Here is a 24,099-nt window from a genome sequence, read left to right on the forward strand (position 1 = left end):
GCCCCGGGAAGTGGCAAAAGCAGGCGGGTGGGCGTTTTGATTCGGTCTTCTTGCTTGGGGGAGAGAGGTAAGGCGAAAGCGTTTTAGGCTGTGCACCCCGTGACCTAGCAGCCCTTTTTAGGATCCCGCCCTGCTCACCCCCGGTAGGGGAAGGGGTTGGAAAAGGTGCCCTGAAAATTGGCTGCCTCGTAACTCCCGGCTGGTTTGCCGCATCCAAGCGGGGAATCGCCTCTCTGCGGTCACAAAACAAAACAAAAAAGGTACGTTTTGGAGCGTGGGACGTGCGAGCCCTGACGAGGACGATGCAACCGGTGATCGGGACTTTGAGAGACAAACCGCGATCGTCGCAAGAGAACCGCGAAGATTTCGGAATGGCGTCGCTCCGCTGCGCCCTCTGAAGCCCCACCGGCAGCTGAAGGAGGAGACAGGTGGCTGTTGCATCTCCTTTTGGAAAGGTTAAACCAGCCGATGATGAACCCGGGTTCCGCTGATTAAGAGCAGACTCATCAGCCACCTCTCTGAACTGCCCGTGGGCGTCGGTGAACCCCTCGTGATCGTCCGTCTGAAGCTTGAAAAGGAAAAAATGACCACAGCTGTGAGTGGCCCCATGCCCCAACCCTGGACTCACAGGGTTGGGAAAAGCCCCCGGAGATTGGGCAGCTTGGCCGACTCCGACCGATACCAGAGGAGAGGCTTCTTCGATGCCACCAAGGCAGCCCCGGGGGAACCCGGGCACCGTGGGAGAGGCAAAAGCCGCCGAGGGATGATGAATCTACCAAATCCTGGTGGAGAGAGAACTCCGTAATACTTCCGTAGGACTCGTCAACCGAAGTGCGGACCCATTGGAGATGGAGGCCATCGACCGAATCCCTCGGTGATCCGCAATAGAGAACGTTGAGAGAACCAAGCGGCATGCGGGAGGTAACAAGACACCATGGGGGAGATAAGAAATAGCAATGCCGCTGGTGCTGATGGCATTCCGGGAGAAACTTTAGAAGAATGCGGGTCGGAGCTCTTACGCCGCCCACGTACAATGCCTCTTCTCCTGAAGGTCTCGCACAAGGAGGAGACCCCCCCCCCCCCCCACGGAACTCAGAGATGCCCCCCTGCTGATTGTTGCCGTCTTTAAAAAAGCGGGACAGGGCAGATTGTGGAAACTTACAGAGGCATCTCCTGCCTGTCCATCCGGGAAAATACTTCTACCCGCCTGACCTGGTTTACCGACTGCTACCGCTGCCGGAAGAAATCCTCCCCGGATCACATGGAGGTGGTTGTAGTTCGCCCATTCCAGAGGCGCAAGCAGACAAATGATTTTGACGGTGGTACGACGTCGACGACGACGACCGCGAGAGAAACTCCGGGGAGCAAAAGCAACCGCTTGATAATTTAGGCCCTCACGAAGGCCTTCGACTCTGTGGACGGCCATCGTGCCGTCTGGCTGATTCTGTTAATAAGTAATTTTTTTTTAAACTTGTTTTTTTTAAAAACACGCTTTAATGAAATGTACCGTACGAGTAATGGCAGAACTCCACGACTCCAGGAAGTGGCCCCGAAGCTTTGCCACAGCGTAAGGGACCGTGGTGTTTTGCAGCCAACGTGAGTTGAGCGTGGACAATTAGACCCATGCCGAAGCATAACAAAAAAAATAATGTTTACAAAAATATATATTTTGTTATGATAGAATATAGTATTGTCATCAGTAATGACATAAGTATACCAAGTTTGCAGTCGATACCACATTGGGAAGTGGGTTAAAATTTAGTTACAAGATTTGAGGATAAAACAGCGACAACAACAACAACAACCGCAACAACAGACAGAGTGAGTGAAATGAAAGCGTGTGAAAATAAATCGGCTGCCCATGACAAATTCACTCGGGCACTGCGTCTGCTGCATGGAAACAATGATCGGTGACAATGATCGGTGACAATGATCGGTGACAATGATCGGTGACAATGATCGGTAACGGTGGTGCAGAAACTGAACCCTTGAAGGTGGAAACCGGGTGGCGGGGGGGGGGGGGGGGTTAAAGAGGGCTGCGTCGTTGCACCCACCCTGTTTGCAATCTTAATTGCTGCTCTCCTCCACCTCGCGGGCCAACATCTGGAGGTAGTGGAGGTGGTGGTTGTGGTGATGGAGGTGGTGGTTGTAGTGATGGAGGTGGTGGTGGTTGTGGTGATGGAGGTGGTGGTGGTTGTGGTGATGGAGGTGGTGGTGGTTGTAGTGATGGAGGTAGTGGAGGTGGTGGTTGTAGTGATGGAGGTGGTGGTGGTTGTGGTGATGGAGGTGGTGGTGGTGGTTGTGGTGATGGAGGTGGTGGTGGTTGTAGTGATGGAGGTGATGGAGGTGGTGGTTGTAGTGGTGGAGGTGGTGGTTGTAGTGATGGAAGTGGTGGTTGTGGTGATGGAGGTGGTGGTTGTAGTGATGGTGGTGGTGGTTGTGGCGATGGAGGTGGTGGTTGTAGTGGTGGAGGTGGTGGTTGTGGTGATGGAGGTGGTGGTGGTTGTAGTGATGTAGGTGATGGAGGTGGTGGTTGTGGTGATGGAGGTGGTGGTGGTTGTAGTGATGGAGGTAGTGGAGGTGGTGGTTGTGGTGATGGAGGTGGTGGTTGTAGTGATGGAGGTGGTGGTGGTTGTGGTGATGTAGGTGGTGGTGGTTGTGGTGATGGAGGTGGTGGTGGTTGTAGTGATGGAGGTAGTGGAGGTGGTGGTTGTGGTGATGGAGGTGGTGGTTGTAGTGATGGAGGTGGTGGTGGTTGTGGTGATGGAGGTGGTGGTGGTGGTGGTTGTGGTGATGGAGGTGGTGGTGGTTGTAGTGATGGAGGTGATGGAGGTGGTGGTTGTAGTGGTGGAGGTGGTGGTTGTAGTGATGGAAGTGGTGGTTGTGGTGATGGAGGTGGTGGTTGTAGTGATGGAGGTGGTGGTTGTGGTGATGGAGGTGGTGGCTGTAGTGGTGGAGGTGGTGGTTGTAGTGATGGAGGTGGTGGTGGTTGTAGTGATGGAGGTGGTGGTTGTAGTGATGGAGGTGGTGGTTGTGGTGATGGAGGTGGTGGCTGTAGTGATGGAGGTGGTGGTTGTGGTGATGGAGGTGGTGGCTGTAGTGGTGGAGGTGGTGGTTGTAGTGATGGAGGTGGTGGTGGTTGTAGTGATGGAGGTGGTGGTGGTTGCGGTGATGGAGGTGGTGGTTGTAGTGATGGAGGTGGTGGTGGTTGTAGTGATGGAGGTGGTGGTGGTTGTGGTGATGGAGGTGGTGGTTGTGGTGATGGAGGTGGTAGCTGTAGTGGTGGAGGTGGTGGTTGTAGTGATGGAGGTGGTGGTGGTTGTAGTGATGGAGGTGGTGGTTGTGGTGATGGAGGTGGTGGCTGTAGTGATGGAGGTGGTGGTTGTGGTGATGGAGGTGGTGGCTGTAGTGGTGGTGGTGGTTGTAGGGATGGAGGTGGTGGCTGTGGTGATGGAGGTGGTGGTTGTGGTGATGGAGGTGGTGGTTGTGGTGATGGAGGTGGTGGTTGTAGTGATGGAGGTGGTGGTTGTAGTGATGGAGCTGGTGGTTGTAGTGATGGAGGTGGTGGTTGTAGTGATGGAGGTGGTAGTTGTGGTGATGGAGGTGGTGGTTGTGGTGATGGAGGTGGTGGTTGTAGTGATGGAGGTGGTGGTTGTGGTGATGGAGGTGGTGGTTGTGGTAATGGAGGTGGTGGTTGTAGTGATGGAGGTGGTGGTTGTAGTGATGGAGGTGGTGGTTGTAGTAATGGAGGTGGTTGTAGTGATGGAGGCGGTGGCTGTAGTGATGGAGGTGATGGCTGTAGTGATGGAGGTGCTGGTTGTAGTGATGGAGGTGGTGGTGGTTGTGGTGATGGAGGTGGTGGTTGTAGTGATGGAGGTGGTGGTTGTAGTGATGGAGGTGGTGGTTGTAGTGATGGAGGTGGTGGTTGTAGTAATGGAGGTGGTTGTGGTGATGGAGGTGGTGGTTGTAGTGATGGAGGTGGTGGCTGTAGTAATGGAGGTGGTGGTTGTAGTGATGGAGGTGGTGGCTGTAGTGATGGAGGTGGTGGTTGTAGTGATGGAGGTGGTGGCTGTAGTGATGGAGGTGGTGGCTGTAGTGGTGGAGGTGGTGGCTGTAGTGATGGAGGTGGTGGTTGTAGTGGTGGAGGTGGTGGCTGTAGTGATGGAGGTGGTGGTTGTAGTGATGGAGCTGGTGGTTGTGGTGATGGAGGTGGTGGTTGTGGTGATGGAGGTGGTTGTAGTGATGGAGGTGGTGGTTGTAGTGATGGAGGTGGTGGTTGTAGTGATGGAGGTGGTTGTAGTGATGGAGGTGGTTGTAGTGATGGAGGTGGTGGTTATAGTGATGGAGGTGGTGGTTGTAGTGATGGAGGTGGTGGTTGTAGTAATGGAGGTGGTTGTAGTGATGGAGGCGGTGGCTCTTGTGATGGAGGTGGTGGCTGTAGTGATGGAGGTGGTGGTTGTAGTGATGGAGGTGGTGGTGGTTGTGGTGATGGAGGTGGTGGCTGTAGTGATGGAGGTGGTGGTTGTGGTGATGGAGATGGTGGTTGTGGTGATGGAGGTGGTGGTTGTTGGTGATGGAGGTGGTGGCTGTAGTGATGGAGCTGGTGGTTGTTGGTGATGGAGGTGGTGGCTGTAGTGATGGAGCTGGTGGTTGTGGTGATGGAGGTGGTGGCTGTAGTGATGGCGGTGGTGGCGGCTGTAATGATGGTAGGCGGTGGTTGCGGTGATGGAGCTGGTGGCCTGAGGCGGTGATGGTGGAGTTGCCATCACGTCCCTCTCCTCCCCTCCGGCTCCGCATCTTCCAGGATGGGCCAGCCGCAGCCTCGTCACCGGGCCACAGGCTGCACAACAATGGGGCGCCGCTAGACGGCGCCGCCCAGCCGGATGCGTTGGTCGGGGCAGGGGCTGCACCGGCGGAAGAGGCGAAGGAGCATGAGCCGCTGTCCGCCGTATCCCGAGTCGATGCCGGCGGCGACGTGGGCTTCCTGCACGCCGTGGTCGCTTCGCTCTCGGTGATCGTCGTGTCGGAGCTGGGGGACAAGACCTTCTTCATCGCCGCCATCATGGCCATGCGCTACAACCGGATGACGGTGTTCGCCGGGGCCATGGCCGCGCTGGCTTTCATGCACTGCCTCTCTGGTGAGAGAGACGGAGAGAGAGAGAGAGACGGAGAGAGAGAGACAGAGAGAGAAAGAGATCTATAGACTCACTACTACACAGAGACCCGTAGACTCATCACTCACACATAGACCCATAGACTCATCACTCACACAGAGACCCGTAGACTCATCACTCACACAGAGAGCCATGGACTCATCACCACACAGAGACACATAGACTCATCACTGACACATAGACCCATAGACTCATCACTCACACAGAGAGACCCGTAGACTCATCACTCACACAGAGACCCATAGACTCACCACCACACAGAGACACATAGACTCATCACTGACACATAGACCCATAGACTCATCACTCAAACAGAGAGACCCGTAGACTCATCACTCACACAGAGACCCATAGACTCATCACAATACAGAGACCCATAGACTCATCACTCACACAGAGACCCATAGACTCATCACTCACACAGAGACCCATAGACTCATCACAATACAGAGACCCATAGACTCATCACCACCACACAGAGACCCATAGACTTATCACCACACAGAGACCCATAGACTCATCACAATACAGAGACCCATAGATTCATCACTCACACAGAGACCCATAGACTCATCACTCACACATAGACCCATAGACTCATCACTCATACATAGACCCATAGACTCATCACTCACACAGAGACCCATAGACTCATCACTCACACATAGACCCATAGACTCATCACTCACACATAGACCCATAGACTCATCACTCACACATAGACCCATAGACTCATCACTCACACACAGAGACCCGTAGACTCATCACTCACACAGAGACCTATAGACTCACTACTACACAGAGACCCATAGACTCATCACTCACACAGAGACCCATAGACTCATCACTCACACAGAGACCCATAGACTCATCACTCACACAGAGAACCGTAGACTCATCACTCACACATAGACCCATAGACTCATCACTCACACATAGACCCATAGACTCATCACTCACACACAGAGACCCGTAGACTCATCACTCACACAGAGACCTATAGACTCACTACTACACAGAGACCCATAGACTCATCACTCACACAGAGACCCATAGACTCATCACTCACACAGAGACCCATAGACTCATCACCACACAGAGACCCATAGACTCATCACCACACAGAGACACATAGACTCATCACTGACACATAGACCCATAGACTCATCACTCAAACAGAGAGACCCGTAGACTCATGACTCGCACAGAGACCTGTAGACTCATCACTCACACAGAGATCCGTAGACTCATCACTCACACAGAGACCCATAGACTCATCATTGACGCATAGACCCGTAGACTCATCACCACACAGAGACCCGTAGACTCTATCACTGTGTGTGTGTGTGTCTATCACTGTGTCTATCACTGTGTGTCTATCACTGTGTGTCTATCACTGTGTGTGTGTCTATCACTGTGTGTCTGTCACTGTGTGTCTGTCACTGTGTGTGTGTGTCATCTTGTTGGGTGACTTCAATGCCCGAGTTGGTCATGATGCTGGCACCTGGCCTGGAGTGATTGAAGGGCATGGGCCAGATCAGCTCAATAACAACGGTAGGAGGCTGCTAGATTTTTGTGCAGCCCATGGACTTGTAATTAACAACACGCTGTTCCAGCATCGGCATATCCACACAACATCATGGATGCATGCCGGGTCCAAGCAAGAACATCTGCTGGACTACATAGTGACAGACCAGCGGATGCGAGCCCATGTCCTTGACACCAGGACCTACCGTGGAGCTGATCTGCCCTCTGACCATCGACTTGTGATCTGTAAGATGCGCCTGCCATTCTTCCACTCCAGTGGTGGGTGTACACCCAGGACCCCATTCAAACCCTTAGTGGCATGGTCTCAGTTATCTGGTGAAAGTTGCAAGTGAGAATTTCATCATCGCCTGCGGCTGGGGTTGGCATCGTCCCCCACTCCTCCTGATGTCGAGGTTAAATGGGCGAGGTTTAGGACTGCCACTCATGCAGCTGCATTGGCTGCTTTGGGTACGCGGTCCAGACCTCCCCAGAGACCCTGGCTGACAGAGGAGGTGTTCAGGATGGTTGAGAAAAAGCGGCAGGCCCACTGTCATCGGCTACAGAATCCCACGTCAGAGAATGAGGAGGCTTACCGCAGCCTTCGCTCGGAGGTTCGGAGAGCCGTGAGGCGCTGCAAGGATGGGTGGTGGTCGCGGGTTGCTGAGGAGATGGAGTCTGCCTCAGTGGCCCGTGATCACAAATCGCTATTTAACTCCATCAAAAAAGTAACCTGCAGCGCCACACCTATTACCATCATTAGGGGAAAAAACGGTGATCCAATTTCCGACCCCCAGGAACAGGTTCGCAGATTTGCTGAGCATTTCTGTGAGGTCCTGGGGGAGGGAAAATCCCTCAGCCAGGAAAACATCGTGGCACAAAGTGAGGATGACCCTGCTGAGGCTGCGGTGCCTCAAATATTGGATGAAGTCACCCCCTGTGAGTGGCTGGCTGAGGTGCCATCTGCTGAGGAAGTATTGAAGGCGATCCGGAGTCTGAGACCAGGAAAGGCAGCGGGCAGAGATGATCTCCCAAGCGAAATGCTGAGGGAGGGTGGCGTTTGTGCACAGACTGCCCTATATGACATCATAACAACAGTCTGGACCACTGGACGGGTTCCGCAGGATTGGAAGGATGCCCTGGTGGTCCCCCTTTTTAAGAAGGGGGACCGCACAGACTGTAACAACTACAGGGGCATCTCACTCCTCAGTGTGCCGGGAAAGGTCCTGGCAAGGATTATTCAGCATCGCCTTGCCAGGCACGCTGAGGAGAGGCTTGCGGAGCCCCAATGCGGTTTCAGGAAAGGGCGGTCCTGCACAGATGCCATATTTTCTGTCCGTCTGCTACAGCAGAGGTGTAGGGAATTCCAACAAGACCTACATCTCTGCTTTATTGACCTGGTCAAGGCCTATGATACCATCAGTAGGCCTGGGCTCTGGGTCGTTCTTCGTGCTTTTGGAGTACCTGACCCTCTGCTCACGATCATTAAGGACCTTCATGATGGTGAGCGGGCCCGGGTAAAACCACGTGGCCGGGAGTCAGAGCCATTCCCTGTACACCTTGGGGTGCGACAGGGATGTCCTCTGGCTCCCACATTATTTAACATCTATTTTGACCACGTAGTTCGTGAAGCCTTCAATAGCTGTACCGGGGGAATCTCCATATGGTACAGATATAATGGGAGGCTAATCGATGCCCGGGTGCGGTCAAGGGATGGCTCCCTATTGCTCAACCACGTTATGTATGCTGATGACTTGGTAATAGCTGCTCAGTCAGAGGAGGAGTTGGAGACGCTGCTGCTGAGACTGGAGCGTGCCACTAAGAGGTGGGGCCTTACCATCAGCCCCACCAAAACTAAGCACCTGCCTGGGTATTTTGTACCATCGGACACTCCACCCCCACAACTCCCAATCGGTGATGGGGCAGTTGTGGAGAGAGTGGAGAGTTTCCCATACCTGGGCAGTGTGCTTATGACTGGCTCCAGTTTAACAGCAGAGGTCTCACTCCGAATCAGTCGAGCGGCAATATCTTTTCATCGGTTGCGTAACGCTGTGTGGAAGCTACCTGGTCTGTCGCTCCGCACTAAGCTTCAGGTCTTCTCGGCCACGGTCATTCCCTCCCTTCTCTACGCTTGCGAAACGTGGACCCCCCTAATGGAACATCTTCGCCGGTTAGAAACATTTAGGCTGACCTGCCTACGATCCATCCTGCGTTTAACCAGACTGGATTGTGTGAGGAGCTCACAAATCCTTGAAAGATCTGGGCAGGGTCCCATCGGTGAGCTCCTCCGGCAGGCAAGGCTGCGATGGCTGGGTCATGTAGCCCGCATGCCCAGCCACCGCATGCCGAAACAGCTTTTGTTTGGCCGGATTGAGGGGGCTAAGCGGGCGCGGCACGGGCTAGAGAAGAGATGGAGTGATGTGGTACAGGAGGACGTGGAGCTGAGTGGACTTGCCGATGACTGGTACCAGCGGTGTCAAGATCGGCCTCTGTGGAGGAGGCTCGTGAAGGATGCTACTGGGCAGTTGGAGGCAGTCGCCCTCCAACAACAACGGAGGGCGGAGGAGCGACGCTCACAACAGCGAGCGGAGCGCCGGGTGGCTAAAGCACAGCAGGTTGGCACAGTAGGGGGCACAGGTGGTGCATCAGCCAGTCATCTCAGTCAGTCGACCCGTGGCACCTGGGTCTGCCCCGTGACCTCCTGCCAGCGGGCGTTCGACACTTCACATGGCCTCAGGGTGCACATAGCCTGGCACAAGCGTCGTGGTGACGTCACCGCCACTTAGTGGCGAATGGCGGTTGTTGTTGTTGTTGTTGTGTGTCACTGTGTGTGTGTGTCACTGTGTGTGTGTGTCTATCACTGTGTGTGTCTATCACTGTGTGTGTGTCACTGTGTGTGTGTCACTGTGTGTGTGTCACTGTGTGTGTGTGTCACTGTGTGTGTGTGTGTCACTGTGTGTGTGTGTGTGTCACTGTGTGTGTGTGTCTATCACTGTGTGTGTCTATCACTGTGTGTGTGTCACTGTGTGTGTGTCACTGTGTGTGTCTCTGTGTGTGTGTCTCTGTGTGTGTGTCTATCACTGTGTGTTTGTCACTGTGTGTCTGTCACTGTGTGTGTCACTGTGTGTGTATCTGCAGTACTATTTGGCTTTGCTACCACGGTCGTGCCGCGTGTCTACACCTACTACATCTCTACCGCCCTCTTCGCCCTCTTCGGCGTGAGGATGATCCGTGACGGACTGCGCATGGGGCCTGACGAGGGCCAGGAGGAGCTGGAGGAGGTGCAGGCCCAGATCAAGCGGAGGGACAAAGAGGTGGGTGGGAGAGTGGGTGGGTGGCGTGAGTGGGCGAGTGGATGGGTGGGCGAGTGGATGGGTGGGCGAGTGGATGAGTGAGCGAGTGGGCGAGTGGGCGAGTGGGCGAGTGAGCGAGTGGGCGAGTGGGCGAGTGGGCGAGTGAGCGAGTGAGCGAGTGGGCGAGTAGGCGAGTGAGCGAGTGAGTGGGTGAACGAGTGGGTGAGTTGGCGAGTGGGTGAGTGGGCAAGTGGGTGAATGAGCGAGTGGGTGAGCGAGTGAGTGAGCGAGCGAGTGGGTGAGTGAGTGAGCGAGCGAGTGGGTGAGTGAGTGGGTGTGTGGGTGAGTGAGTGGGTGAGTGAGCGAGTGAGTGGGTGAGTGAGCGAGTGAGTGGGTGAGTGAGTGAGTACGTGGGTGAGTGAGCGAGTGGGTGAGTGAGTGAGTGGGTGAATGGGTGAGTGAGCGAGTGAGTGAGTGGGTGAGTGGGCAAGTGGTTGAATGAGCGAGTGGGTGAATGAGCGAGTGGGTGAGCGAGTGGGTGAGCGAGTGGGTGAGTGAGCGAGCGAGTGGGTGAGTGGGTGAGTGAGTGGGTGGGTGAGCGAGTGGATGGGTGGGCGAGTGAGTGAGTAAGCGAGTGGGTGAGTGAGCAAGTGAGTGGGTGAGTGAGTAAGCGAGTGGGTAAGTGAGCGAGTGAGTGAGTGGGTGAGTGAGTGGATGAGTGAGTGGATGAGTAAGTGGGTGAGTGAGCAAGTGGGTGAGTGAGCGGGTGGGTGGGCGGGTGGGTGGGTGGGCGAGCGGGTGCGTGGGCGAGTGGGTGAGTGGGCGAGTGGATGAGTGAGCGAGTGGGTGAGTGAGCGGGTGGGTGGGCGAGTGGGTGAGTGAGCGAGTGGGTGAGTGAGTGGCTGAGTGAGCGAGTGGGTGAGTGAGTGAGCGAGTGGGTGAGTGAGTGAGCGAGTGGGTGAGTAAGTGGGTGAGCGAGCGAGCGAGTGGGTGAGTGAGCGAGCCAGCGTTTGGGGTGAGTGGGTGGGGTGGGTGAGGTGGGGGTGAGCGAGTGGGTGGAGTGAGTGGGTGAGTGGGTGACGGCGTGGGTGGATTATTGAACCGATGAGTGGGTTGCTTAGTGGGTGGGTGAGTGGTGTGTTATTATGACCACAACCAGATCTACCACAACCACTACCACAACCAACACCACCACACCCACCACCACAACCACCACCACAACCACCACAACCACCATCACCACAACCACCACCATCACAACCACCACAACCACCACCACAACCACCACAACCCTTACCACAACCACCACCACCCTTACCACAACCACCACCACAACCACCACCACAACCACCACCATCACAACGACCATCACGACCACCACCACAACCACCACGACCACAACCACCACAACCACCACCACAACAACCACCACAACCACCACAACCACCACGACCACCACCACGACCACAACCACCACAACCACCACAACCACCACCACGACCATTACCACAACCCTTACCACAACCACCACAATAACCACCACCACAACAACCACCACAACAACCACAACAACCACCACAACCACCACCACCTACTCCACCCTCTTCCCTAATCTGCCCCCCGCCAGATGGAGGGTGACGTTGAGAGTGGGACTCTGTCTCCGCCCGCGAGCTCCGGCTCGAGAAGGTGGTGGTGGTTCGGTGGTGGCTGTGGTGGTGGCGGTGGTGGCCAGCTTTGCCGGCTGTACCGGGCGACCCTGCCAGCCGTCCCGCCTGTGCTGCTGCAGGCGCTGACTCTGACTCTGGTGGCCGAGTGGGGAGACCGCTCGCAGTTGGCGACCATCGTCCTGGCCTCACGGGAGGTACAGGAACAACGACCTGTCGCTCTCGCTATCACTATCACTACTATCACAATCACTACTATCACAATCACTACTATCACTACTATCACTATCACTACTATCACTATCACTACTATCACTATTATCATTATCACTATTATCACTATCACTACTATCACTATCACTACTATCACAATCACTACTATCACTATCACTACTATCACTATCACTACTATCACTATTATCATTATCACTATTATCACTATCACTACTATCACTATCACTACTATCACTATCATCACTATCACTACTGTCACTATCACTACAATCACAATCACTACTATCACTACTATCACTATCACTACTATCACTATCACTACTATCACTACTATCACTATCACTACTATCACTATCACAATTATCACTATCACCACTATCACTATCACCACTATCACTACTATCACTATCACTATTATCACTATCACTACTATCACTATTATCACTATTACTACTATCACTACTATCACTATCACTACTATCACTCACTACTATCACTATCACTACTATCATTATCACTACTATCACTAACACTACTGTCACTATCACTACTATCACTATCACTACTATCACTATCACTACTATCACTATCACTACTATCACTACTATCGCTATCACTACTATCGCTATCACTACTATCACTATTATCACTATCACTACTATCACTATCACTACTATCACTATCACTACTATCACTAACACTACTATCACTAATATCACTACTATCACTATCACTACTATCACTATCACTACTATCACTATCACTACTATCACTATCACTAATATCACTATTATCACTATCACTACTATCACTATCATTACTATCACTACTATCACTACTATCACAATCACTACTATCACTATCACTACTATCACTATCACTACTATCACTATTATCACTATCACTACTATCACTATCACTACTATCACTACTATTACTACTATCACTACTATTACTACTATCACTATCACTACTATCACTATCACTACTATCACTACTATTACTACTATCACTATCACTACTATCATTATCACTACTATCACTAACACTACTGTCACTTTCACTACTATCACTACTATTACTACTATCACTACTATCACTACTATCACTATCACTACTATCCCTATCACTACTATCACTAACACTACTATCACTATCACTATTATCACTAATACTACTATCACTATCACTACTATCACTATCACTACTATCACTATCATTACTATCACTACTATCACTATCACTACTATCACTATCACTACTATCACTATTACTACTATCACTACTATCACTATCACTACTATCACTACTATCACTATTATCATTATCATCACTATCACTACTATTACTACTATCAATATCACTACTATCACTACTATCACTATCACTACTATCACTATTATCACTAATACTACTATCACTACTATCACTATCACTACTATCACTATTATCACTATCATTACTATCACTACTATCACTATCACTACTATCACTATCACTACTATTACTACTATCACTATCACTACTATCACTACTATCACTGTCACTACTATCACTACTATCACTATCACTACTATCACTATCACTATTATCACTAATACTACTATCACTACTATCACTATCACTACTATCACTATTATCACTATCATTACTATCACTACTATCACTATCACTACTATCACTATCACTACTATTACTACCAGCACTATCACTATTATCACTACTATCACTGTCACTACTATCACTACTATCACTATCACTACTATCACTACTATTATCACTACTATCACTACTATTACTCTCACTACTATCACTACTTTTACTACTATCACTACTTTCACTATCACTACTATTACTACTATCACTATTACTACTTTCACTACTATTACTACTATCACTACTCTTACTATCACTACTATTACTACTATCATTACTATCACTACATTTACTACTATCACTACTATCACTATCACTACTATCACTATCACTACTATCACTATCACTACTATCACTATCACTACTCTCACTACTATTACTACTATCACTACTATCATTACTATCACTATTATTACTACTATCACTACTATTACTATTACTACTATTACTACTATCACTACTATTACTACTATCACTACTATTACCACTATCATTACTGTCACTACTATTACTAATATCACTACTATCACTATCACTACTATCACTATCACTACTATTACTACTATCACTACTATCATTACTATCACTACTATCACTACTATTACTACTATCACTACTATCATTACTATCACTACTATTACTACTATCACTACTATCACTATTACTACTATTACTACTATCACTACTATTACTACTATCACTACTATTACTACTATCATTACTGTCACTACTATTACTACTATCATTACTATCACTATCACTACTATCACTATCACTACTATCACTATCACTACTATCACTACTATCATTACTATCACTACTATCACTACTATTACTACTATCACTACTTTCACTATCACGTTATCGCTACTGTTACTACTATCACTACGTGGTCGGGATACGAAGCCATTCCCTGTTCACCTTGGGGTGCGACAGGGATGTCCTCTGGCTCCCACATTATTTAACACCGATTTCGACCACGTAGTTCGTGAAGCCTTCGATGGCTGTACCGGAGGAATTTCCATCTGGTACAGATATAATGGGAGGCTGATCGATGCCCGGGTGCGGTCAAGGGATGGCTCCCTATTGCTCAATCACGTTATGTATGCTGATGATTTGGTAATTGCTGCTCACTCAGAGGAGGAGTTGGAGACGCTGCTGTTGAGACTGGAGCGTGCCACTAAGAGATGGGGCCTTACCATCAGCCCCACCAAAACTAAGCACCTGCCTGGGTATTTTGTACCATTGGACACTCGACCCCCACAACTCCCAATCGGTGATGGGGCAGTTGTGGAGAGAGTAGAGAGTTTCCCATACCTGGGCGGTGTGCTCATGGCCGGCTCCGGTTTAACAGCAGAGGTCTCATTCCAAATCAGTTGAGCGGCAATATCTTTTCATTGGTTGCGTAACGCTGTGTGGAAGCTACCTGGTCTGTCGCTCCGCACTAAGCTTCAGGTCTTCTCGGCCACGGTCATTCCCTCCCTTCTCTAGGCTTGCGAAACGTGGACCCCCTTAATGGAACATCTTCGCTGGTTAGAAACATTTAGCCTAGCCTGCCTACGATCAATCCTGGGTTTAACCAGGCTGGATTGTGTGAGGAGCTCACAAATCCTTGATAGATCTGAAAAAATCCCATTGGTGAGCTCCTCCAGCAGGCAAGGCTGCGTTGGCTGGGTCATATAGCCCGCATACCCAGCCACCGCATGCCGAAACAGCTTTTGTTCGGCCGGAGAGAGGAGGCTAAATGGGCGCGGCACGGGCTAGAGAAGAGATGGAGTGATGTGGTACGGGAGGATGTGGAGCTGAGTGGACTTGCCGATGACTGGTACCAGCGGTGTCAAGATCGGCCTCTGTGGAGGAGGCCCGTGAAGGACGCTACTGGGCAGTGGAGCGACGCTCACAACAACGAGCGGAGCGCCGGGTGGCTAAAGCACAGCAGGTTGGAACAGTAGGGGGCACAGTTGGTGCATCAGCCAGTCATCTCAGTCAGTCGACCCGTGGCACCTGCTGGGTCTGCCCCGTGACCTCCTGCCAGCGGGCGTTCGACACTTCACGTGGCCTCAAGGTGCACATAGCCTGGCACAAGCGTCGTGGTGACGTCACCGCCACTTAGTGGCGAATGGCGGTTGTTGTTATATGTGTGTGTGTGTCACCGTGTCTCTGTGTGTGTCACTGCAGAACCCACTGGGTGTGGCTCTGGGAGGCTGTGTGGGGCATGGGTTGTGCACGGGCCTGGCGGTGATAGGAGGGAGAATGATCGCACAGCGGATATCCGTGCGCACCGGTAAGACAGACACACACAGAGACAAAGATAAAGACAAAGATCCCCCATATAGCCTTAACAGACTGTAGGGGCAAGTGCTGTTAGCGAGCACCTATGAAGGCCGGAACGGTACACGAAGGGGTGGGTGGCCAACACCACGCCCGACCGCCTTTGTCTCCCTAGTGGCAATGTTTACACACCGCACCAGGTACTCATTTGAGGCTGAGACACACACAGAGACACACACACACAGAGACACACACATACAGAGACACACACAGACACACACAGACACACACACAGACACACACAGACACACACACACAGACACACACAGACACACACACACACAGACACACACATACAGAGACACACACAGACACACACAGACACACACACACAGAGACACACACAGACACACACAGACACACACACACAGAGACACACACACAGAGACACAAAGACAAAGATCCCCCATATAGCCTTAACAGACTGTAGGGGCAAGTGCTGTTAGCGAGCACCTATGAAGGCCGGAACGGTACACGAAGGGGTGGGTGGCCAACACCACGCCCGACCGCCTTTGTCTCCCTAGTGGCAATGTTTACACACCGCACCAGGTACTCATTTGAGGCTGAGACACACACAGAGACACACACACACAGAGACACACACATACAGAGACACACACAGACACACACAGACACACACACAGACACACACAGACACACACACACAGACACACACAGACACACACAGACACACACACACACAGACACACACATACAGAGACACACACAGACACACACAGACACACACACACAGAGACACACACAGACACACACAGACACACACACACAGAGACACACACACAGAGACACAAAGACAAAGATCCCCCATATAGCCTTAACAGACTGTAGGGGCAAGTGCTGTTAGCGAGCACCTATGAAGGCCGGAACGGTACACGAAGGGGTGGGTGGCCAACACCACGCCCGACCGCCTTTGTCTCCCTAGTGGCAATGTTTACACACCGCACCAGGTACTCATTTGAGGCTGAGACACACACAGAGACACACACACACAGAGACACACACATACAGAGACACACACAGACACACACAGACACACACAGACACACACACAGACACACACAGACACACACACACAGACACACACAGACACACACAGACACACACACACACAGACACACACAGACACACACAGACACACACACACAGAGACACACACAGACACACACAGACACACACACACACAGAGACACACACACAGAGACACAAAGACAAAGATCCCCCATATAGCCTTAACAGACTGTAGGGGCAAGTGCTGTTAGCGAGCACCTATGAAGGCCGGAACGGTACACGAAGGGGTGGGTGGCCAACACCACGCCCGACCGCCTTTGTCTCCCTAGTGGCAATGTTTACACACCGCACCAGGTACTCATTTGAGGCTGAGACACACACAGAGACACACACACACAGAGACACACACATACAGAGACACACACAGACACACACAGACACACACACAGACACACACAGACACACACACACAGACACACACACACAGAGACACACACATACAGAGACACACACAGACACACACACACAGACACACACAGACACACACACACAGAGACACACACACAGAGACACAAAGACAAAGATCCCCCATATAGCCTTAACAGACTGTAGGGGCAAGTGCTGTTAGCGAGCACCTATGGAGGCCGGAACGGTACACGAGGGGGTGGGTGGCCAGCACCACGCCCGACCGCCTTTGTCTCCCTAGTGGCAATGTTTACACACCGCACCAGGTACTCATTTGAGGCTGAGTCGACCTAGGGGAGGCCCGGGACCGGTTCAGATAATCGTCACTGGTGTTGGCCGTGAGCGGGAATCGAATCCGGGTCGCCAGGTTCATAGCGCAGCACGCTAACCGCTACACTATCGCTCCCCACACACACACACAGACACACACACACAGAGACACACACACAGACACACACACAGACACACACAGAGACACACACAGAGAGACACACACAGAGACACACAACAACAACCGCCATTCGCCACTAGGTGGCGGTGACGTCACCATGACGCTTGTGCCAGGACATTGAGGCCACGTGGAGTGTCGAACGCCCGCTGGCAGGAGGTCACGGGGCAGACCCAGGTGCCATGGGTCGACTGACTGAGATGACTGGCTGATGCACCACCTGTGCCCCCTACTGTGCCAACCTGCTGTGCCCTAGCCACCCGGCACTCCGCTCGTTGTTGTGAGCGTCGCTGCTCCCCCCTCCGTTGTTGTTGGAGGGCGACTGCCTCCAACTGCCCAGTAGCATCCTTCACGAGCCTCCTCCACAAAGGCCGATCTTGACACCGCTGGTACCAATCATCGGCAAGTCCTCCTGTACCACATCACTCCATCTCCTCTCTAGCCCGTGCCGCGCCTGCTTAGCCCCCTCGATCCGGCCGAACAAAAGCTGTTTCAGCATGCGGTGGCTGGGCATGCGGGCTACATGACCCAGCCATCGCAGCCTTGCCCGCCAGAGGAGCTCACTGATAGGACCTTGCCCAGATCTTTCAAGGATTTGTGAGCTCACACAATCCAGTCTGGTTAAACCCAGGATGGATCGTAGGCAGGCCAGCCTAAATGTTTCTAACCGGCGAAGATGTTCCATTAGGGGGGTCCACGTTTCACAAGCGTAGAGAAGGGAGGGAATGACCGTGGCCGAGAAGACCTGAAGCTTACTGCGGAGCGACAGACCAGGTAGCTTCCACACAGCGTTACGCAACCGATGAAAAGATATTGCCGCTCGACTGATTCAGAGTTAGACCTCTGCTGTTAAACTGGAGCCAGTCATAAGCACACTTCCCTGGTATTGGAAACTCTCCACTCTCTCCACAACTGCCCCATCACCTATTGGGAGTTGTGGGGGTGGAGTGTCCGATGGTACAAAATACCCAGGCAGGTGCTTAGTTTTGGTGGGGCTGATGGTAAGGCCCCATCTCTTAGTGGCACGCTCCAGTCTCAGCAGCAGCGTCTCCAACTCCTCCTCTGAATGAGCAGCTATTACCAAATCATCAGCAGACATAACGTGGTTGAGCAATAGGGAGCCATCCCTTGACCGCACCTGGGCATCGATCAGCCTCCCATTATATCTGTACCATATGGAGATTCCCCCGGTACAGCTATTGAAGGCTTCACGAAGTACGTGGTCGAAATAGATGTTAAATAATGTGGGAGCCAGAGGACATCCCTGGCGCACCCCAAGGTGTACAGGGAAATGCTCGGACTCCCGGCCACGTAGTTTTAACCGGGCCCGTTCACCATCATGAAGGTCCTTAATGATCGTGAGCAGAGGGTCAGGTACTCCAAAAGCACGAAGAACAACCCAGAGCCCAGGCCTATTGATGGTATCATAGGCCTTGACCAGGTCAATAAAGCAGACAGACAGAAAATATGGCATCTGTGCAGGACCGCCCTTTCCTGAAACCGCACTGGGGCTCCACAAGCCTCTCCTCCGCGTGCCTGGCAAGGCGATGTTGAATAATCCTTGCCAGGACCTTTCCCGGCACACTGAGGAGTGAAATGCCCCTGTAGTTGTTACAGTCTGTGCGGTCCCCCTTCTTAAAAAGGGGGACCACCAGGGCATCCTTCCAATCCTGCGCAACCCGTCCAGTGGTCCAGACTGTTGTTATGATGTCATATAGGGCAGTCTGTGCACAAACTCCACCCTCCCTCAGCATTTCGCTTGGGAGATCATCTCTGCCTGCTGCCTTTCCTGGTCTCAGACTCCGGATCGCCCTAAGTACTTCCTCAACAGATGGCACCTCAGCCAGCCACTCACAGGGGGTGACTTCTTCCAATATTTGAGGCACCGCAGCCTCAGTAGGGTCATCCTCACTTTGTGCCACGATGTTTTCCTGGCTGAGGGATATTCCCTCCCCCAGGACCTCACAGAAATGCTCAGCAAATCTACAAACCTGTTCCTGGGGGATGGAGATTGGATCACCGTTTTTTCCCCTAATGATGGTAATAGGTGTGGCGCTGCAGGTTACTTTTTTGATGGAGTTAAATAGAGATTTGTGATCGCGGGCCACTGAGGTAGACTCCATCTCCTCAGCAACCCGCGACCACCACCCATCCTTGCAGCGCCTCATGGCTCTCCGAACCTCCGAGCGAAGGTTGCGGTAAGCCTCCTCATTCTCTGACGTGGGATTCTGTAGCCGATGACAGTGGGCCTGTCGCTTTTTCTCAACCATCCTGAACACCTCCTCTGTCAGCCAGGGTCTCTGGGGAGGTCCTGACCTACCCAAAGCAGACATTGAAGCCGCATGAGTCACAGTTCTAAACCTCGCCCATTTACCCTCGACATCAGGAGGAGTGGGGGACGATGCCAACCCCAGCCGCAGGCGATGATGAAATTCTTGCTTGCAACTTTCGTCAGATAACCGAGATCAGGCCACTTTTGGTTGGAATGGGGTCCTGGGTGTACACCCACCACCGGAGCGGAAGAATGGGCGGCGCATCTTACAGATGACAAGTCGATGGTCAGAGGGCAGATCAGCTCCGCTGGTCCGTCACTATGTAGTCCAGCAGATGTTCTTTCTTGGACCCGGCATGCATCCATGATGTTGTGTGGATGTGCCGATGCCAGAACAGCATGTTGGTAATTACAAGTCCATGGGCTGCACAAAAATCTAGCAGCCTCCTACCGTTGTTATTAAGCTGATCCGGCCCATGCCCTCCAATCACTCCAGGCCAGGTGCCAGCATCATTACCAACTCGGGCATTGAAGTCACCCAACAAGATGACTCTATCCCGAGGGGCCACTTTAGCCAGCACCTGTGACAGGAGGTCATAGAAGGCATCTGACTCATCGGCTTTGCCTGCATCACTCCACGGATGTTCGTCTTCGGTGGGGGCATAAGTAACCCCGACCACCAATCCTCGTCCTCGATTGATGGGAAGGCGAGCCCAAAGTAGCCTGGGGCTTACAGCTTCCCACACCTCACCGCCACGCTCCCACGCCCCCTTCATTCTTTTGTTCAAAAGAAGAGCCACACCCTGTTTTTTGGCAGTCTCCTGCCCCGAGTAGAGAATTGTCCACCCCTCATGGTGGCAGGAGCCAGAACCGGTCCACCGGACCTCCTGAATGCCACAGAGATCCAGGCGATACCGGTCCAGCTCCCGACAGAGGAGTGGCAGCCTCTGCTCCGCAGTGAGCGTTCGAACATTCCACGTGGCCATCCATAATGGCTTTTCGTTGTTTCTGGAGGAGCCCCGAGGGTTGAGATTCAATCTCCTGGCTCTGCCAATTGGGGTTTGGCCTGGAGACGTCATAGACGCCTGTCCCCCCGTGGCCTCCTGCACAAGCTTATTTGTTACATATTTAAGTTTAAGTCATAGTTTCGTGGTAATTTTTTGAAGGTGGAGGGGTCACCAGCCCCTCGCACCCGTCCAGAGCCCCCGTTTAGCCCCTGTGGTGGTCACAGACGCTATGAGGGGAGGAACCAATCGGAATTCGCCCTCCCCCCACAGAACTGTCCACGACAGAGTTGCCCGTCCGGCACCGCGAGGACACACACAGAGACACACACGCAGACACACACACAGAGACACACAGACACACACACACAGACACACACACACAGAGACACACACACAGAGACACACACACAGAGACACACAGATACACACACACAGATACACACACACAGAGACACACACAGACACACACACACAGACACACACACACAGACACACACAGAGACACACACAGACACACACAGACACACACACACACACAGACACACACACAGAGACACACACAGACACACACACAGAGATACACACACACAGAGACACACACACACAGACACACACACACACACACAGAGACACACACACAGACACACACACGCACAGACAAACACACACAGACAAGCACACACAGACACACACGTTTCTGTGTCCATGTGTGTGTGTGCACGATGGCCGTGTCTCTGTGTGTCCATGTCTCTGTCTCTGTGTGTGTGTTCACGATGGTCGTGTCTCTGTGTGTCCATGTCTCTGTGTGTGTGTGTTGACAATTACCGTGTCTATGTGTGTCCGTGTCTCTGTGTGTGTGTGTGTGTGTTCACGATGGTCGTGTCTCTGTGTGTCCATGTCTCTGTGTGTGTGTTCACGATGACCGTGTCTATGTGTGTCCATGTCTCCATGTGTCCTTCACGATGACCGTGTCTCTGTGTGTCCATGTCTGTGTGTGTGTGTGTGTTCACGATGACCGTGTCTCTGTGTGTCCATGTCTGTGTGTGTGTGTATCCATGTCTGTGTGTGTGTTCACGATGACCGTGTCTCTGTGTGTCCATGTCTGTCTGTGTGTGTGTGTTCACGATGGCCGTGTCTATGTGTGTCCATGTCTCCATGTGTCCATGTCTGTGTGTGTTCACGATGACCGTGTCTATGTGTGTCCATGTCTCTGTGTGTCCATGTCTGTGTGTGTTCACAATGGCCGTGTCTATGTGTGTCCATGTCTCTGTGTGTGTGTGTGTCCATGTCTGTGTGTGTGTGTGTGTTCACGATGGCTGTGTCTATGTGTGTCCATGTCTGTGTGTGTGTGTTCACGATGACCGTGTCTCTGTGTGTCCATGTCTGTGTGTGTGTGTGTTCACGATGACCATGTCTATGTGTGTCCATGTCTCTGTGTGTTCACGATGGGCGTGTCTATGTGTGTCCATGTCTGTGTGTGTGTGTGTCCATGTCTGTGTGTGTGTTCACGATGACCATGTCTATGTGTGTCCATGTCTCTGTGTGTGTGTCCATGTCTGTGTGTGTTCACGATGGCCGTGTCTATGTGTGTCCATGTCTCTGTGTGTGTGTGTCCATGTCTGTGTGTGTGTTCACGATGGTCGTGTCTCTGTGTGTCCATGTCTCTATGTGTGTGTGTTCACGATGGCTGTGTCTATGTGTGTCCATGTCTGTGTGTGTGTGTCCATGTCTGTGTGTCTGTGCGTGTCCATGTCTCCAAGTGTCCTTGTCTCTGTGTGTGTGTTCACGATGGCCGTGTCTCTGTGTGTCCATGTCTCTATGTGTGTGTGTTCACGATGGCCGTGTCTCCGTGTGTCCATGTCTCTATGTGTGTGTGTCCATGTCTGTGTGTGTGTGTTCACGATGGGCGTGTCTCTGTGTGTCCATGTCTCTGTGTGTGTGTTCACGATGGCCGTGTCTATGTGTGTCTATGTCTCTGTGTGTCCATGTCTCTGTGTGTGTGTTCACGATGACCGTGTCTCTGTGTGTCCATGTCTCTGTGTGTGTGTGTTCACGATGGCCGTGTCTGTACGTGTCTATGTCTCTGTGTGTCCATGTCTCTGTGTGTGTGTGTCCATGTCTCTGTGTGTGTGTGTCCATGTCTCTGTGTGTGTGTTCACAATGGCCGTGTTTATATGTGTCCATGTCTCTGTGTGTGTGTCCATGTCTATGTGTGTGTGTTCACGATGACCGTGTCTCTGTGTGTCCATGTCTGTGTGTGTTCACGATGGGCGTGTCTATGTGTGTCCATGTCTCTGTGTGTGTGTGTTCACGATGACCATGTCTATGTGTGTCCATGTCTCTATGTGTGTGTGTTCACGATGGCTGTGTCTCTGTGTGTCCATGTCTCTGTGTGTGTGTCCATGTCTGTGTGTGTGTGTGTTGACAATGACCGTGTCTATGTGTGTCCATGTCTCCATGTCTCTGTGTGTGTGTGTCCATGTCTGTGTGTGTGTGTTCACGATGGCCGTGTCTCCATGTGTCCATGTCTCTGTGTGTGTGTGTGTTCACGATGGGCGTGTCTATGTGTGTCCATGTCTGTGTGTGTGTGTGTGTCCATGTCTGTGTGTGTTCACGATGGCCGTGTCTATGTGTGTCCATGTCTGTGTGTGTGTGTCCATGTCTGTGTGTGTTCACGATGGCCGTGTCTATGTGTGTCCATGTCTCTGTGTGTGTGTGTCCATGTCTGTGTGTGTGTGTTCACGATGACCATGTCTATGTGTGTCCATGTCTGTGTGTGTGTGTGTTCACGATGACCATGTCTATGTGTGTCCATGTCTCTGTGTGTTCACGATGGGCGTGTCTATGTGTGTCCATGTCTGTGTGTGTGTGTCCATGTCTGTGTGTGTGTTCACGATGACCATGTCTATGTGTGTCCATGTCTCTGTGTGTGTGTCCATGTCTGTGTGTGTTCACGATGACCGTGTCTATGTGTGTCCATGTCTCTGTGTGTGTGTCCATGT

The 24,099-nt window shown here is 51.9% G+C and overlaps 1 protein-coding gene across 1 annotated transcript in view; it reads left to right on the forward strand.

Moving 5' to 3' along the window:
• TMEM165 (transmembrane protein 165) overlaps positions 1-24,099 on the forward strand; it is a 35,619-nt gene that overhangs the window by 4,684 nt on the left and 6,836 nt on the right. Inside the window, exons 2-5 of the mRNA XM_032944952.2 lie at positions 4,805-5,138; positions 9,837-10,012; positions 11,619-11,852; positions 15,724-15,829. Of these exons, the coding sequence (XP_032800843.1) occupies positions 4,805-5,138; positions 9,837-10,012; positions 11,619-11,852; positions 15,724-15,829 (850 nt within the window). The remainder of the gene's footprint in view (positions 1-4,804; positions 5,139-9,836; positions 10,013-11,618; positions 11,853-15,723; positions 15,830-24,099) is intronic.

This window comes from Petromyzon marinus, chromosome 83 (assembly GCF_048934315.1).
Source record: "Petromyzon marinus isolate PM22_M1 ecotype Great Lakes invasive population chromosome 83, UKy_Petmar_22M1.pri1.0, whole genome shotgun sequence".
Classification (NCBI taxonomy): Eukaryota; Metazoa; Chordata; class Hyperoartia; order Petromyzontiformes; family Petromyzontidae; genus Petromyzon; species Petromyzon marinus.